Raw genomic sequence first — 19,292 nt, forward strand, 5'->3', positions numbered from 1 at the left:
TGTAAGGGATTTTTTATTAAAGCAATTTTCAAAATTGCTTAAAGGAACACCATCAGCAGTTTAGAAGAATCTATATAACCTGCAGGTTATAAGATTCTTACCTTCATCCTCTGCCCTGTTTTCATGATATTAGCAGTTTATTCCTAATGAGACAATTTGCTGCAATGGGCGCAGGGCTTACACCTCAGCCGAGAGGGAATGGTGCACTGGGGTGGTAGTCCTGCCCTCTGTGCACTGAAACACTGAGGATGAGGGTAAGGAACTTACCTTCATCCTCAGCACCATGCACTCTATAGGGAGATATCCACAGCTTAGATTCTTCTCACCTGCTGTTAGTTTCTGTTTAGTATTTTCAGGTGTAATAGAGATAAAGTAAAATGACTGCAAGCTGCACATTCTCTTAACATATAAAGCAATAACCAAAATGTTTTAAAAGGATTTCATATTAAACTGTGGGTTCATATAGAGGAGTCCTATAGAAAATAAATCCCCAAGAGTATCAGGCCCTGGCCTTTGAATATCATGCCGTATAGAGATACCATTTGCTGGCATAGGCTCTGTGCATACAGCTTTCCATGTGCATGAGGCCTAAAATATGACAGCATAAAGCCCCTAAAGCTCAAATATGGGGGTCTGTATAATGTACCTTGTATGTTAATCTGTTATAGCCCTCTTGTTGTAGATTCTTATGTTATAGAGTAAGGTACTTACATAATAAACTGCTATTTAAGTGACATATGACGTTTCATATTTAGTCTCAGGGCAGTGAACATGTTTCTTATCTGTGTTTGTTCACATTTATTGCATGATTTGAGCTAACTATTGAGGGTATTCTATGTCTATATACATGTATTCATTGGGCACCCTGGGATTTAGGGAATGGAATATTTCTTCACGGGTGAGTGACATCTAGCTCAGGGAGCAGCTATACATACATGACGGTATAGCATTATTTCTTTGAAGGCATGTTGATAGAGTCCTCTTTGCCATCTGTCTGTTTGGCGTGGTTGATGTTAAATAAATGCCCATAAGCACGTACAGGAGAAGCAGGATGATATAGTTATATAACCATATACATTAATTACAGCCTCCTCAGTCCTACAGAGGACATTAAAAAGAACAAGCTGGCATATGCAGGAAAACTGCCTACAGCAAAGTGATGTCACTCCGCTCTATGTACCCAGCTCCTCATTTATCTGTGTGTAAAGCAGAATATAAAAAAGATACACAAATAAGCACAGCGTATGGGCTTAATCTACACAATACAACATATGATCTGTTCCGCTAATAAGGGTTTAAAGAGGTCCTGACAGTTCTCCTGATGAGTCTATCTAGTCAAATGTATGCCAAAGTATACTATACATATGCATAGGTCAGACCTGTGAATTCCATTAAACAAAACAATATAGGTCACATGTAATTTTATTTTCCAGTGTGAACATTATTGTCTATGTTAAAAATGGTATCCAAGACACACTGCACAAAAATTATGTCAACCCGCTCCAGGGATGTGCCATGACTAGTGATGAGCGGACATCCCGATGTTTGGCTCGGATCCTGAACACGAACATAAAAAAATTGATTGTGATCGGTTTGTGTTCACAGAACAAATAACGAACATATAGTAGAAGCGTACGTATAGGTCTACGCACATCTGTACAGATTATCAGGTGCAAAGTATAAATTACGCAGCTGTGTACGCATTTCTTTTGCATTCATTTGCAGATTGCGTACATTTTGGTCTAGTGTTATGTTCGAAAATTATCGTTATAACCATTCCGATCATCTAACAAATTGTTTGTGATTGGCGAACGCAAACAATTAGCGTCATGTTCGTACGAACATAAGAACATTAACGAACATGTTCGCTCATCACTAACCGTGACTTAATTGCAGCATTTCTGATGGTGACAGCGCTGGACCAGGAGTGGGAGGTGAGGTGAGTATTTTATTTTAAATTGTTCATTTTCCTGTGTTATTTACTTAAAGGGAATCAGTCACTGCCAAAATGCCCAGGAAGCTATACATATGGTGTAATGAAGCCTCATGCCCATCTTGCCCCCCCCCCCCCCCCCCCCGTTCCGGGGTGAAGGCCACCTGACCCCCCCGCTAGAGCCTTGGATACTTACCCCCTCTCACCAAGTCCCGCTCCTGGAGCCGGTCCCGGGACGGAAATATCCTTGTCGGAAGCCCAGCGCGCGTGCTGCATAGATGAGTCCGATGTCCATAGAGAATGAATGGAGCCGTCATTCTCTATGGAGCCGTCAGACTCATTTCTGCAGCGCGCGCGTCGGGCTTCTGACAAGGATATCTCCATCCCGGGACCGGCTCCAGAAGCGGGACTTGGCAAGATGGGGTAAGTATCCAAGGCTCTAGCGGGGGGCCGGGCGGCCTTCACCCTGGCACGGGGGGGTGACAGGTTCCCTTTAAACATGTAACTGACACCTATGAGCTTTGCACTTAGCCCCTTGAAAACGAATTGTGTAAATGTCCCAAATTGTATGCAAATTACCCTCAACTAGTCATGTGGGCGTTTCTCAATGCCTCTCTGGGAGTGTCGGCACTCAGGGCGAGATTCTCAATGCAGGAGCTTGCATGTCACAGAGGGGCCGTCCCTGAGCGCTGATGCTTTCAGAGAGGCGGGATTACAGACAACTCCAGTGCGCTATCCATGACTAGTTCTGTGCTGAGGAATTCCCACGTGACTAGTTAAGAGTAAGCTGCATACGGTGCAAGACATTTACAAACTCCATTTTCAAGGTGTATGTGCAAAGCTTATAGGTGTCAGTAACACGTTAGGAAAGAATGCACTGGGCTTCATTACGCTGTACATATAGCTTCCTGGGCATTTTGATTGGTTCTCTTTAAAATGAAACCTGTATGTAACCTGCTGATACCTCCTTAAAGTGTCTCTCTGTATATGGCTCTACCATCTGTAGGAGCCTTTCGCTGGTGTTGACAGGCTGGTCAATATCAGTAGTGAATCCCATACAATCAGTTTGGGTTTGGCCCATGATTTTGTATCTATAGTCCAGTGATCAGTGTGTATACTGTAAGAGTAACATCATAATATAAAAGGTGAATCAGACTTACCAAGAGCAGCTGCAACAACAGCACCAACAGAAGCAACAGGCATTGGATCCCCTATTCCCAACTCCCTGCGGTGCCTGAGAGGAGCTCACTGTCTCCTGGTGCACTGACATCTGCCGCTTGCGCATCTCCATCCGCTCTGATCCCATGGGCTGCAACCAAAGCAAACAACCGTGTAAGATAAATGAACAAAAATGACATGATAGCTGTTGAGAAGGCAACCTCTACACTTGGTTTTCTTTTTTTTTTTTTTATTTCCATAGACGTATATACTGGGCTTGGTGGATTGCTGTAAGAGTAAAGTGTCATGATGTTCCTGTGCAACAACATCACCTGCATGATAATACAGTGGTAGCCCTTTTGTTATTTGCCTTTGGCCCACCTAACTATACCATGACCATGTCTCCCTGTGAGATTTGTAAAGGCGGGAAAGAGGTAGTGTAGATGGCCAAGCAATTTCCTAAAGGCCCTATTACACGGGCCGATCAGGTGGAGAAAGCGAGCACCGACCTATCGGATCATTGATCAGCTTGCTCCTCGTTTCCTGCTCGCTGCCAGCGCTATTACACGTGCCGACAGCGAGCGGGTAAGTGCGGAGGGGCCGCAGAGAGGTGCAGGAGGGGCAGGGGAGCCCATTGGAGATAACGGTGGTCTACTCCCGCCGCTCCTGAATTTTTCAACATTTTTAAAGACAAGACAAGATCGTTGTCTTTTAATACTAGTTATTACACCAAGTTATTATCGGCCGTCATGGCCGATAATTGGTGATTGCTTTGTGTAATAGGGCCTTATATCATGACTGCTTTACAGACTCCAAGAAAACTACCATGACTAACAACTATTTCTTTCATTTTAGTAATTTAGGCCTAATGGGCATTAAGCTTCCATGTCTAATTTAAGTCAAATCCACTGCTGTCAAGTTTGGTGTGTAAAGGACCTATTATGGCCAAAAATAATGTAATAGTAATGTTAAAAGGCAATGATCGGCTGACATTCATGATGTCGGCTAATCGTTGTCTTTTAACATGTTAAGCCTTTCTAGAAGTTTTTTTTCCAGTATTGTTGCCTCCATATATGAAATTGTTGCAGATCCCACTGACAACTGCCTGTTAATAACTCAGTCCCCCCCCCCCCACACACACACACTTTTTCACATCTTCACAACCCATTTGCATCTGTCTGATATTAGAACATATGGGTGTGACAGAAAGGGACCCCACTCAGTACCCCATCCATTAGCCAGAGTGGGCGCCACGAACAGGCAGAATTTAAACATCAGCATGTGATACCTCATTTCCTACACTATGGCCACAGCAAGGGAAATAAACAGCCAGCATCAACTCCCTTCCCAAAATCAGCTGTTTTCTAGGAACTCACAACTGGAGCCAAACCCACTGCATTCATCTAATCGCTGTAAAATCTAAAATCTCGCTGTTTTCATTCTCACTAACAAGCCTAAAACTAAGCTACGACTTCCTTGTCTGTCCGTGGTGATAAGAGGAGGCTGCTGTAAAGTGATCTGACAGAATAACAGCGACAGGTGACACCAGTAGATAGACAGCACCAGTATAAGACAATAGCAGCTTGTCGCAGAGTATGCTCAGTAATGTTTTACAGAGTATCGGACAGGTCCCGTCTATTGTTCTCTATGTCCAAGGGGCTTGCTGTAAAACATATCACTAAATGCTGTTGAAACTGCTCAGGCAAGATGGCCGCTCAAGTATGCTTAAGGTTGGTTCATCACTTATTGTTATGTCAGTTTAGGTCACCTTTATTGGGTTACCTGGTAGTATCTACCAAGACTCAGTATATTGGTTTTCCTGGATACACAAGGAGGAATTTTGTGAAAGTTGAAGAACACAAGAGAAAAAAAAACACATTTCAGGGCTGCTAGAGGCGGTAATAGAATCCAATACTAAAAACTGCTGCAGTGATATCTGTAACTATTGATATTCTACCTGTACTCGTTAACTAAAAAGGCTGCTTATTGCATCATGTCGGCTCTTGTGCTGGATCAATTGGGAGTACAATGTAAGCTGATCATCATCCATCCTGTCTAATAATAATAATCAGGGATATTAACAACTTATAAGATCTTATAAATACAGTGCAACAAGTGTATCCTGTGTATACTGAAATTGTCAGAGCTGCTTCCCATCTGGTTATTGCTTTGCCACCAATCCAGGTTAACGTAGACAGGTCATTCTCTGCTCTCAGAATAATTAGATCAGATTTGAGGGCGTCCTTGGAGGAGGATCTCACTGAGACAATTCTCCTTTTGAGGACAAATTCATAGATTTCTGACTATTCAGAGCATACCAAAGGGCTCCAGCTATTGAATATTTACTTATAGGAATGTAACCTATTTGTTCAGAAATTGTATTCCAATTTAAGTAGCCTAATGACTGATAAAATGGTATAAAAGCCCAATTTTACCATACAGTAAATGTGCTATTACTAATTATTGGTGATTTATGAAGGAATTGGAGCCCTAATAATTAAAAATGTGGAATTATATTCTGTATTTGGGTTCCTGTTCCTAGTTTCAGGACACTTATATGAATAATACACACCTAAACAGCTCACTTCTTTGCAGCAGTCTTTCCAAGCAGTTAAGTACATGGTAGAGGCATCTCTATTGTCCAAATACAGAGTACGAATCAAAGGTCACGTGCACAATTTTTTATATATTTTTTTTTTTAAAAGAGAACATAGGAAAACAGGTATTTAGATTTCCAATGCTTATGTCATGTACCAGAAATCTGTAGAGGTATGTGGCCGCTCTTGGCTGTATACTGTCCATCTCTACCCTAAACATATGACGGCGTAGAAGAGGCACTGGCTAACATTTAAATGTGCCCATATCTTAATTTTGCCAAACATTTAAGGGCTCATTTATATCGTTATATTATGAGCTGTACTAGTCATAATCTGACACCCTTAAAGCCTTTGTGACATACCTCTCTCTACCTCCTATTTCATATGGATGTTTTTTTTCTCTGTGACATTCATACAGATGTCTACTGATGTCATTGTATGCTCCAATGGATACTGTAATGGAGGCACCAAACATATAGGCCCATAGGGATTCCATACAGACTCCTTGTGTGAGGTTCTGGCATATGTATAAGGTAATGCTCACATATGATTTACAGCTTTTGTTCTTAAAGAAAGCCATGATGCTATGCTGGATATGTCATAAGACAAATCCCAACAGTCCCTACTGAATTAAAATGTGGTCCACTGGGGTTTTACTCTGATGTTCATCATCTACATAGAGAGATTAGTGATGCAAACTGCGCTATTCTTACTGTTAAGAACTGGAGATGTTCCTGATGTTTGGAGAATGACCAATGTTATACCCATCCACAAGGAGGGTAGTAGAGAAGAGCCCAGTAACTACAGCCCAGTTAGCTTGACATCTGTAGTAGTAAAAAATAATGGAAATGCTTCTATAAAACAAAAAGATTAGTGATCACTAGAGATGAGCGAACCGGGTTCGGGTTCGAGTTCATCCGAACCCGAACGATCTGCATTTGATTAGCGGGGGCTGCTAAACTTGGATAAAGCTCTAACTTTGTCTGGAAAACATGGATACAGCCAATGACTATATCCATGTTTTCCACATAGCCTTAGGGCTTTATCCAACTTCAGCAGCCACCGCTAATCAAATGCTGAAAAGCATGCTCGAGGTTCGCTCATCTCTAGTGACTACTAGTCACTAAAAATCAACAAATTGATGGATCCAAGCCAGCATGGCTTTACTGCGGCAGATCATGTCAGACTAATCTCCTTGATTTCTTTGATTATATCAATAAAGTGCTGGATGAAGGTGGTGCCACGGATATTGCCTATCTGGACTTCAGCAAAGCCTTTCATACAGTTCCACATAAAGAGCTAATAGAGAAGTTAAATAAAACTGGACCTAATCCCTGGATAGCTCGGTGGATTTGTAGTCGGCTAAAGGATAGATATCAGAGGGTTGTTGGTAATGGTGTATATTCCGAGCAGAGACTGGTTACAAGTGGTGTGCCACAAGGGTCTGTTCTGGGTCCTATTCTTTTTAATACGTTTGTAAGTGACATAAAAGAAGGTTTGGTAGGTAAAGTTTGTCTGTTCGCTGATGACACAAAAGTGTGCAATAGGTGTCAGTAATATAGGAAATGGTTTGGTTTTGCTAGATAAGTGGTCAACACAATGGAAACTGCAGTTCAATGTTTCCAGGTATATAAAATAATGCACTTGGGGAGGAGGACGCCTCTATCCGAGTATCATATGGGCAGTTCTGTATTAGCAAGGATTTCAGAAGAGAGGGATTTAGGGACAGTGATTTTGGACAGCCTTAAAATGATTGCAGCCAGGCGGTAGGACAAGCTAATGGAATGCTGGACTGTGCAAAGACGGGTTACAAAAATGAAAAGTCTTAAGCATAAAACCTAGCTGGAAGGACTTAGAGGGGTATTCTTCCCAAAAACATTATTGCAATACTATCATACTCAAAAGAGTATTCACCAAGCTGTAAAATAGTGCATTTGGCTGTGGCATTCTGAGGCGTTCAAGTTCTTTGGAAGCTCACTTACCCCATCTAAATGCTAAAAATCGTAATCCTGCCTTCTACTTCATCTCGCTCCTTGTTTGTTCCCACCTCCCAGCTGAAATGTGGATCATGTGTCCTCCATCTCAGCAATAGGCTGGGTTGTAAGTGCTCACGGCCCACGGCCCAATCCAGAGCACTGATGTCAGTGGTGGGCCCACTGCAGAGACAGAGGACAGCTGATTTATGTCTTCGGTGGGAGGGGGACAGAGGAAGGAGCACTTTTGTAGTCCTGGTCTCCAAGTTTTTGTCCAAGTCTGGAGCTGTGCCCCAGCTGCCCAAAGAGTACACATGTACATATTCCCTGGCTGCCTTCTCATCCCCAGATGTCCTCCCACCCCCGTCTGTCCTCTCTCCCCGAGCTGTCCGGCAGGCACGGCGGACCCCTGTGTCCCTGCACCAATGCAGAAGGTGAACTGGATGACATGATAATAAGAAAGGAAATAATATACAATCTACACTTTTTCAGCAGAATCGCCTCAATACTACACATATAGCAGATACTATAAATGAAATTCTTTGAGCTGCTAGTAATAATTTCATATGCAATAAAGAACACAAAGCTATTAGGGAAATACACGTTCTTTCCATGTTTGTGTAACACAAAAATGACCATAAAGCAAACAGGTATTTACAATCTCCAGACGTGACACTAAATCACCGGTATTTAGATTGCAAATAAAAAGACAGTGAATAAATAAGATGAAGAACTGCCTGTAGTGACAGGAAAATGAAGCATTGTTCACATGGTGCATTAGACAAATGTTTATGGGTAAGATGAAACAATTTGCATGTCAGCTACCAGGTGCACAGGCTGCAAATAGCCAAAGGTGAGTACAATCCTCTGGGGAGCAAAGTTCTGTAAGTGCAATCATTTCTAATATAATCACCTTCTGCAAACCTGGTAAAACATAACATAATACCATAACACCATATAATCCGCTGTCACAGCACTCAGCCCTGCCTGTGATTCATGGCTCCATCTCTGTGTGCTTTATATTAGGGGGTCACACTGGTTTCTGGTACTGACACGAGATGGTATTGTGCATGCACATTGCTCCATGTCACTGCCAACGTTTCGATTCTCTCACAGAATCATTGTCACATCTTGTTTTTCTTACACATTTTTTGGAATAAAACTACTCTTTTTGCACCTGAGCTGGCGTGCTGTGGACTTTTTATGGTTATATATTGGGGATATACTGCCAAGGGACTTTCTACCTCCAGAACCCGCATCATTGAATTTGGATGTGCAGCTTTTTCTATCTATCTGATAGTATAGGAGTAGGTCAGAAAGAAGCACAATAACGTGTACAATAACCCAGTGTATGGTTAGCTGAGTCTGTAAGTATTCAGCACTATTTATTAACAGCAGTGCCCACTGGAAAATGGCACCCTTAGAGAGCAGTCAGTTCCTGTCTTGTTTTGCACATATTCCCCAGCGGACACTGTTTTTCTTTTCCACTGCTCGCACACGGGTTGTGATTCTGCTGACGAACAATCTGCCTTTGTTATGAACCTCACTGTATCATAGACTGACAGAATGCGCTGTAGCCCACTGCTGCCTAACTAGCCCCCCTCTTATATTAGAACTAGAGTAATAATTCTGTTTACATGACTTATTCTCTCATTTTCTCTATCCATGGACAGAATACACAAATAGTCTTAAATAACCCCCTACCAGTGTACTCCCACACTGGATTTATCAATGGGTGACATTTGCAAAACTGTAATGGTGTAAGCAATCTCATATGGCTTCATACTATGGGGGAGATTTATCTAAAATGGTGTAAAGTGAAACTGACTTAGTTGCCCCTAGCAACCAATTCTACTTTACACCAGTTTGATAAATCTCCCCCTATGTTTCTAGAGGTAGTGCTGTCACCTCTATTGGTCCTGGTGATCATGTGACTGCCAGGGGGGCTTCTAGTATAAGTGTAAAAGTACAAATAAAAGTGTTATTAATAAAAAGCCCCCTCCCCATAAAAAGTTTGAATCACCCCCCTTTTCCCATGTTATAAATAAAAATAAATAAACATGTTTGGTATCGCCGCGTGCGTAACCGCCCAAACTATTAATTAATCACATTCCTGATCTCGCACAGTAAATGGCGTACTCAAAAAAATCCCAAAGTGCAAAATTGCGCATTTTTGGTCGCATCAAATAAAAAAAAATTGTAATAAAAAGCGATCAAAAAGTCGCATATGCGCAATCAAGATACCGATAGAAAGAACACTTCATGGCGCAAAAAATTAAACCTCACACTACCCCATAGACCAAAGTGCTATAAGCCTGGGAATGGAGCGATTTTTAGAAACATATATTTGTTAACAATGGTTTGAATTTTTTACAGGCCATCAGATACAATGAAAGTTATACATGTTATATATCGTTGTAATCGGAACAACTTGAGGAACATATATAACAAGTCCGTTTTACCCCAGGGCGAACGGCGTAAAAAAAAAGACAAAAAAAAGAAATGCTTTTTTTTTTCAATTTCACCACACTTTGAATTTTTTTCTGGTTTCGCAGTGTACTTTATGAAAAAATTCAGCCTGTCATTGCAAAGTACAATTAAAGGCGCAAAAAATATGTGGGTTTCTAGGTGAAAAAATGCAAGTGCTATGGCCTTTTAAGCACAAGGAGGAAAAAAATGAAAATGCAAAAATTTTAATTGGCCCGGTCCTCTAAGGGTTAAATGAATTTTTCTTTGTTATGAAAGCACATACATACAGATGAGAGGTGTCTCCTTGCTCTAAAGCTATCTGTCTATCAGTGTCAATAGTTTGGAACCTGAATTGCACCTGAAAGTTTTCCTTTAGGCTATGTTCCCACACAGTATTTTTGCTCAGTGTTTTGGTTAGTATTTTGCAACCAAAATCAGGAGTGGATTGAAAACACAGAAACACACTGCTAAAATTGAGTGGATTGACGCCAATTAAAAGCAAATAATAACTGTTATTTTAAAACAACGGCCATTTGCCATTACAGAGGTACCTTGGTTTAAGAGTAACTTGGTTTAAGAGCGTTTTGATTTAAGAGCTCACAGTTTTTCAAAATTGTTACTTGGTTTAAGTGAATTGCTTTGGTTTAAGAGCTCCCAGTACTGCGTGGGAGGGGGAGTGGGGAAAGGGCATAGTCTGCACAGCGGGGTCTACAGCCCTGTACTCTGACCCAGGAAGTCTCCCTCACCTTCCAAATCATAGCAGATCCACTTCAGGCTGGGGCTTACATCAGGGGACAGGACTGTGGAGGTAATCTCTCCATAGCTGTAACCCCTCTCTCCCCGGACAGAGTGCATGTATGTGCCCACATCTGCCCTGCTCATTCCTTCATGCTCCCTGCAGTCTCTGTCAGCCCTTGTGTTTCCCATCCTCTCCATTACTGTACAGTAACTTATAATATCACATATTCTGCTGTTTCTAAATGTTTATTTCATCTGTTATTCAGAATAATAAATCATTTGTGGGGTGTGGAACCCATTTTCTTCATTTCAATGATTTCTTTGGGGAAAATCTGCTTTGGTTTAAGAGTGGATTTGGATTACAAGCACAGTCCCGGAATGAACTATGCTCGTAATCCAAGGCACCACTGTATTTGCTATTAAATGGCGGCCATCCACTCAATTTCAGCAGTGTGTGTACATAGCCTTTCTGTGTTTTTAATCTACTCCTGGTTTTGCTTGCAAAATACTGACCAAAATACTGAGCAGAAATACTGTGTGTGAACATAGCCTGATACTGCATTGTTATAGCGACAGATTCCCTTTAACCCTTTAAGGACATGGCCCATTTTCGTTTTTACGTTTTCGGTTTTTCCTCCTTGTGTTTAAAAGGTCATAGCACTTGCATTTTTCCACCTAGAAACCCACATGACCCCTTATTTTTTGCGTCACTAATTGTACTTTGCAATTACAGGCTGAATTTTTGCATAAAGTACACTGCGAAACCAGAAAAAAATTCGAAGTGTGGTGAAATTGAAAAAAAAAACGCATTTCTTTTATTTGGGGGAAATGTGTTTTTACGCCATTCACCCTGGGGTAAAACTGACTTGTTATGCATGTTCCTCAAGTCGTTACGATTAAAACGATATATAACATGTATAACTTATATTGTATCTGATGGCCTGTAAAAAATTCAAACCGTTGTTAACCAATATACGTTCCTTAAAATCGCTCCATTCCCAGGCTTATAGCGCTTTTATCCTTTGGTCTATGGGGCTGTGCGAGGTGTCATTTTTTGCGCCATGATTTGATCTTTCTATCGGTACCTTGATTGCACATATACGTCTTTTTGATCGCTTTTTATTACATTTTTTCTGGATTTGATGCGACCAAAAATGCGCAATTTTGCACTTTGGGATTTTTTTGCGCTGACGCCGTTTACCGTACGAGATCAGGAATGTGATTAATTAATAGTTCGGGCGATTACGCACGCGGCGATAGCAAACATGTTTATTTATTTATTTATTTGTTTACTTTTATTTAAAACCTGGGAAAAGGGGGGTGATTCAGACTTTTATTAGGGGAGGGGGCTTTTTACTATTAACAACACTTTTTTTTTTTTTTTTACACATATACTAGAAGCCCCCATGGGGGACTTCTAGTATATACACTGTGATCTCTCATTGAGATCTCTGCAGCATAGATATGCTGCAGAGATCCATGAGATCGGCACTCGTTTGCTTTCGGCTGCTGCAGCCGAAAACGAACGAGTGCCGAGCCGAGGACGGCGCCATCTTGGACGCGTCCCCGGCCGGCATCAGTAACGGAGATCGCTCCTCCGGGACAAGGTCCCGGAGGAGCGATCTCCCCCACTAGACACCAGGGAAACGTTGCCTCCGGTAATCGGAGGCAGCTGTCAACTTTGACAGCTGCCTCCGATTAGCTAATTAGCGGGCACGGCGATCAGACCGTGCCCGCTAATAGCGGCGGTCCCGGGCTACACGCGGCACCCGGGATCGCGGCACTTCAAAGCGGGGCCGCCGCGCGGCCCCGCTTTGAAGTGTAAGTGAGGACATAGGACGTACCGGTACGTCCTATGTCCTTAAGAGGTTAAATATAAAGACAACATTTGAGATCCCATTTTGTCATCCATATGTATTTCAGTTACATCCTTGTACTTTATGAATGAAAACAAACAAACAAACAAACACAAAGACAACCACTAAGGGCCCTATTACACACACAAATTTATCTGGCAGATCATTCAAGCCAAAGCCAGGAACAGACTATAAACAGAGAATAGGGCACTGAGATTTCTCCTCTTTTCAAATCCATCCCTGGCTTTGGCTTCAAGAATCTGTCAGATAATCTGTGTGTGTAATAGGGCCTTAAGAGTGGTAAGAAAGTAACATGCCAAGACACTAGCTTTCTATGTTACTGGGCCTTTAAATGGATAAGAAAAAAACCAACTAAGTCTTAGATATCCCAAACACTTGCAATCCTTGTATCTGCAACGTCCTACACATATAATTACACTTACTAAACAATGCAGCTGGCAGGAAATTACACAGCATTACACCCAGAACAATGACAGAGTTTTAACAAATGAAGTGGCCTTGTGTAATGACATGTCATTACATCATCAATGACATCCGCCTCAGCTGCCTTTACTACTCTTTCCTGTAAATACAAAAATACAGTATACATTATGGTTTAGTTGTATGCACTACAGTGACATGATTCATATGGCTTATACTCAGCTTTTCTTTTTAGCTATACTTGCTCTTAAAGAGTACCTGTCATGAAAAATATCTTTTGACATGTCCAAAGGCAAGTCCAAAGTTATTGATCATGGTGGGTCTCTTTGGTGAGACCCACTGTGATCAGGGGATATAGCTGAGAAGAGAGCACGTCAGCAGAACGATCCACTCCCCGGCTGACTGATAATTTGTTTTACAGCATGATAAAAATAAAAAAAATAAAAAAATAATGAATGTATATGGTAAACTTGCTTTATATATCGCATCTACTGTTGATTTAGATTTTTGAAAGTTATAACGACAGCGATGGACACTGATGGACATAACCAAAGGCCACAATTTATTAGTAAGTCTTTATCTCTCAAAAAGGACATTTTCAGAAATGCTTCTACATTTAAAATATATTTAACCCCTCGAAGACCCAGCCCAAAATGACCCAGTGGACCGAGCCAATTTTGATCTTTGCGCTTTTGGTTTTCCCTCCTCCCCTTCTAAGAGCTCTAGCACTTTCAGTTTTCTATCTACAGGGCCATGTAATGTCTTGTTTGTTACAGGAATAGTTGTACTGTGTAATGGCGTCTTTCTTTCTACCATAACATGTATGATGGAACCCCAAATATATTATTTATGAAAATGTAAATTGGTGAAATTGGAAACAAATAAATAAAAGAGTGTAACTTTTAATGGGTTCCTGTGTCTACGTAATGCACTATACAGTAAAAGCGACATGATACCACTATTCTAAAGATTCTCTAATGTTTGTTTATTTATTTTTAATTAAATCTTTTATTTATTTTTTTGCAATTAATTAGTAATAAAATGGCCCATTTTTACTTTATTTTTTTACACACTTTAAGTCCCCTTGGGGAAATTTTACAAGCAACCAATAGATTGCATACACTGATCACTGCTATGACATAGGCATAGCATTGATCAGTGTAATAGGCGCTCTACTCATTGAGCCTGCCCGTGGCAGACTCAATCAGCAGAGCGCCGATCGGACCGCACGGAGGAAGTTAAGAGACCTCCGGCGGTCCAACACATCGATCGGTTAGTGACAGGAGCTGCTCCTGTCACTTACACTTAAACACCGTGATCGCGCCGTGATTGACAGTGAGGGCCCAGCTTCTAAATGCAGCCGACCCCCACCTGCTATGAAGCTCGCTCTTCTCTGGAGCACGCTTCATAACCAAGCACATACCTGTTCGCCCAGGGTCGTCTGGTGACAGGTCAAGTCGTCTAGGGGTTAAACTGTCACTGTCGGAATAACTTTTAAAATCTAAATCAACAGAGGTGCAGTCTCCTGAAGGCAGCTTTTTGACCTAATGCTGGTTAAAGAAAAGTGACTAAACACAGAAAGTCCCGGTCATCTGCGCTCACGGAGAAGGCAGTCCAATTCCATTTTCTGTAATTCTTTATTCACCTCACTATTGGTGCGTTTACACAGACAGATTTATCTGACAGATTTTGGAAGCCAAAGCCAGGAATAGATTTGAAAAGAGGAGAAATCTCAGTCTTTCCTTTATGACATGTTCCCTGTTTATAGTCTGTTCCTGGCTTTGGCTTCAAAAATCTGTCAGATAAATCTGTCTGTGTAAACACACCATATTACTCCTCAATTGTAGCATGGCTTTGGCAATTTATAAGCACCTGAAAAAGGAAAATGCCCAGCTGTTCCATTTCCAAGAATATTGCTGAACACCCTTGCAGAAATTGTGCAGCCGGACGAGAAGGCAGAGATGTTTACTATCCTCTCTGCCTTCCTGGTCACTGTGTACATGGGACTCAATAAACGCTGAGTACGGCAGATCAGCAGACACCCATAATACTTCCTGCTTCTGTCTGTGATCATGTGGTGCTGAGACAGGAGGAGCTGGGTCTTAGCAGCCCCAGATAAGCTTTGTAGAGAGCATCAAGGACTGTATACCAGCTATGAGGGAAATAAAATAAAAAAAATGGTAGTTCACCCAAACTGGTGCCAGAGATTTGTAATTAACTACTATTAAAAAATCTCAAGTCCTCCGGACCTTTCAAGCTGCTGTATGTTCTGTAGGAAATGGCGTATTCTTTTCAGTCTGACACAGTGCTCTCTGCTGCCATCTCTGTGACAGAAACTGTCTAGAAGAGTAGCAAATCCCCATAGAAAATCTCTAGTGCTTTCCAGACTGGAAAAAATACCACTTCCTGCAGGACATGCAGCAGCTGATAAGTACTGGAATACTTGATTTTTTTTTTTTACAAATCTCTGGCCCTTTCTGGTACCAGTTGATTAGAAAGAATGTTTTTTGTGAACTACCCTATTAAAATAGCCTCAAATGTTTTTCTTATTTTATTTTCAGTGCATCTTAATGGGGATAACCATCTTGCCCAGTTTTAACAGCATTTAGAGATATGCTTTATAGCAAACTCCATGGACACAGACACAATAGACTGACCAGACCTTATTTATTGAGACAGGAACCTTCTCTGTGCATTCTCTGTGATCTGTACAGGGGGAATTAGCTGTGAGCCTCAGCTACTGTTATCTATCTACTGGTGACACCTTTTACTGCAGAGTTTCCCAACCGGGGTGCCGTGGCACAATGGAGTGCCAGAACAACCCGCCCGGGGTGCCGCGGGAACCCAGTGGGAAATGTGACACTGTCGCTTTAATATCCCTAGAAGCTGCAGCAGCGCAGCTTCTAGGAAAACACCAATCACTTTGATGTTATGCCCGCTAACAAAGTGAGCAGGCGGAACATTAAAGTGAACAGAATGTAGGAGCAGGACCTGTCAGCGTCCTGCTCCTAGATTCAATCCCATAGGCCGCCGACACTTTGTGCCAGCAGCCTATCAGACTCTGGGACGTGACCTCTCCGGCAGGTGTGATGATGTGACGTCATCAAGCCTGCCGGAGGTTCCGTCCTGGCCGCTCGCAGGATGGAGCCCAAAGAGGAAGAAGAGCTGCTCCCTGCAGCCACACAGCCCGGATTAGGTGAGTATGATGTTTTTTTTTTTTTTTAAACTATTGGTGCATATTGGTATACTGCAGGGGGGCATTATTGTATGGGGGCATACTGCAGGGGGCATTATTATTGTATGGGGGTATACTGCAGGGGGGCATTATTGTATGGGGGTATACTGCAGGGGGAATTATTATTGTATGGGGGCATACTGCAGGGGGAATTATTATTGTATGGGGGTATACTGCAGGGGGCATTATTATTGTATGGGGGTAGAGTGCAGGGAGCATTATTATTGTATGGGGGCATACTGCAAGGGGCATTATTATTGTATGGGGCATTATTATTGTATGGGGTATACTGCAGGGGGGCATTATTATTGTATGGGGGCATACTGCAGGGGGCAATATTATTGTATGGGGGCATTATTATTGTATGGGGTATACTGCAGGGGGGCATTATTATTGTATGGGGGTATACTGCAGGGGGCATTATTATTGTATGGGGGCATACTGCAGGGGTGCATTATTATTGTATGGGGGCATTATTATTGCATGGGGGTATACTGCAGGGGGGCATTATTATTGTATGGGGGTATACTGCAGGGGGCATTATTATTGTATGGGGTATACTGCAGGGGGCATTACTATTGTATGGGGGTAGACTGCAGGGGGCATTATTATTGTATGGGGGCATACTGCAAGGGGCATTATTATTGTATGGGGGCATTATTATTGTATGGGGGTATACTGCAGGGGGCATTATTATTGTATAGGGGCATACAGCAAGGTGCATTATTATTGTATGGGGGCATTATTATTGTATGGGGGTATACTGCAGGGGGGGCATTATTATTGTATGGGGGTATACTTCAGGGGGCATTATTATTGTATGGGGGCATACTGCAGGGGGGCATTGTTATTGTATGGGGTATACTGCAGGGGGCATTATTATTGTATGGGGGCATACTGCAAGGGGCATTATTATTGTATGGGGCATTATTATTGTATGGGGGTATACTGCAGGGGGCATTATTATTGTATGGGGGTATACTGCAGGGGGCATTATTATTGTATGGGGTATACTGCAGGGGGCATTATTATTGTATGGGGTATACTGCAGGGGGCATTATTATTGTATGGGGTATACTGCAGGGGGCATTATTATTGTATGGGGGTATACTGCAGGGGGCATTATTACTGTCTGAGGGCAAAGCAGGGGGCAATATTATTGTAAGGGGGTACACAGCAGGGGACATTACTACTATGTGGGGGCACAGCAGGGGGCATTATTATTGTATGAGGGTACACAGCAGGAGGCATTATTAGTATAAGGGGGCACATCAGGGGGCTTCATTAGTATATGAGGGCAAAGCAGGGGATCCTAAATACAGGGGGTAACCCACATTCCTACTCGCTTTACTGCATATAACACCAAACGGCGCAGTTACCACTGTATGGGAGCCTATAGGGGGGAGAAAGGAAAGGAAGTTCCTAGAAATGTGTGGAGCCTGAGATGTTTGTCTCTCAGGTTCTGAAGAGATTAAACATAGCTGGAAGAAATCATCATGGTGGTCTGGGCCAGATAGAGAGGAAAAGGGAAGGTGACACCTCAGATCAAAGAAGGCGTCACCTGTGAGTTACTGTATGACGGTTTTTCGTATTTTGTAGAACATTATCTAGTAGGGGTGCCCAAAGGTAATTTTTTTTCCCAAGGGGTGCCCCGAGGTTAAAAAGGTTGGGAAGCACTGTTTTACTGTAATACTGTCTGTGGTGATAGGGCGGACACTGCTGGATTATTTATGATATATAATGGAAAATTAAAAAAAAAAAAACTGTTTTAAGCGAATGTACCATACCATCAGGTACCTACATTCACTTCAATATTACCCATGTATAGAACGGTGCTGGGACAGGGAAGCTGGTGCAACGGTCGGTTTTTTGAACCGCGGCCCGGTTCCCGTGTACGGCACCATTCTATCCATGGGTACCGGGGCTGAAGCACAGGAGGTGGGCTGTACATGGGAACCGGGCCACAGTTAAAAAAACAGACTGTGGCTTCCCCGTGCCGGCACCGTTTTGTACATGGATAATATTTAAGCGAATGCACCTAATGGTACTTTCACTTTAACATGATAACCTAAAGTGTACCTGCCAGGATGGTGGCTTCCAGATTAAAAGAGAAGTCCTGCCTTTTTGAAAATCCTGCAGGGGGATAACAAGTACAAACTTACCTCTTCCTATGCCCGCGGTGAGTGTTGGGACTGGCCATGGGACCCCCGCCAGGATCAGGGATCTCTGGCGCTGACACATCACGACGAGGCTGATGATCTGGCCGCTCAACCAGTCAATGACTGGGGAAGGACACAGCTCCAGTCACTGATTGGCTAAGCGGTCATACGATCAGCCAGGACAGGCTTCCGGTGGGGGTCCAGAGGCCGGTCCCGCCACTCACCACAGGCAGGAGAACGGTAAGTTTCTGCTCCCACTGCCCCTGCTGGTTGATGAATTTTCAAACTGTCCGGACTTCTCCTTTCAGCGAAGTTGTCTATTGCTACAAACTACGCTTGGTGGAAATGCCGGTGACCTCCACTGGATCAGCAAGGAGGTCGTGCTCATGTCCATCATCCATGGTTCATAGTTGTGAACTTCCAGATTACACTGGCAGGTACACTTTGTTTTAAACAATAGGGTATTTTATGATGACACAGTCCCTTTAAGGGGGTCACCAGTTTATGTCCTATATTTACCTTATTACCACCAACTCTTTCTAGAAGATTTAGAAGAATATTTCAGAATGTATTTAATGCAGAGGAATTAAACTGATCCCAATCTCCCCATTACATGCAGATTATAAAATACTGTCTTTAAACTTTTAGATACAGCTGCATGCAAAGATCGGGGGGATAAAAGTTATTTTCATGGACAAAAGCCGCTTACTGCTGTTTGATTTAATCAGTTATA

At 42.4% G+C, this 19,292-nt stretch overlaps 1 protein-coding gene across 2 annotated transcripts in view; it reads right to left on the reverse strand.

Annotated features, from left to right (window-relative positions):
• Positions 1-19,292, reverse strand: part of RGS20 (regulator of G protein signaling 20) — a 44,147-nt gene that overhangs the window by 7,423 nt on the left and 17,432 nt on the right. For both annotated transcript variants that reach the window (XM_069960037.1, XM_069960038.1), the window contains exon 2: positions 3,094-3,242. In XM_069960037.1, coding sequence (XP_069816138.1) covers positions 3,094-3,242 — 149 coding nt within the window. The remainder of the gene's footprint in view (positions 1-3,093; positions 3,243-19,292) is intronic.

Source organism: Dendropsophus ebraccatus, chromosome 2 (genome assembly GCF_027789765.1).
Source record: "Dendropsophus ebraccatus isolate aDenEbr1 chromosome 2, aDenEbr1.pat, whole genome shotgun sequence".
Classification (NCBI taxonomy): Eukaryota; Metazoa; Chordata; class Amphibia; order Anura; family Hylidae; genus Dendropsophus; species Dendropsophus ebraccatus.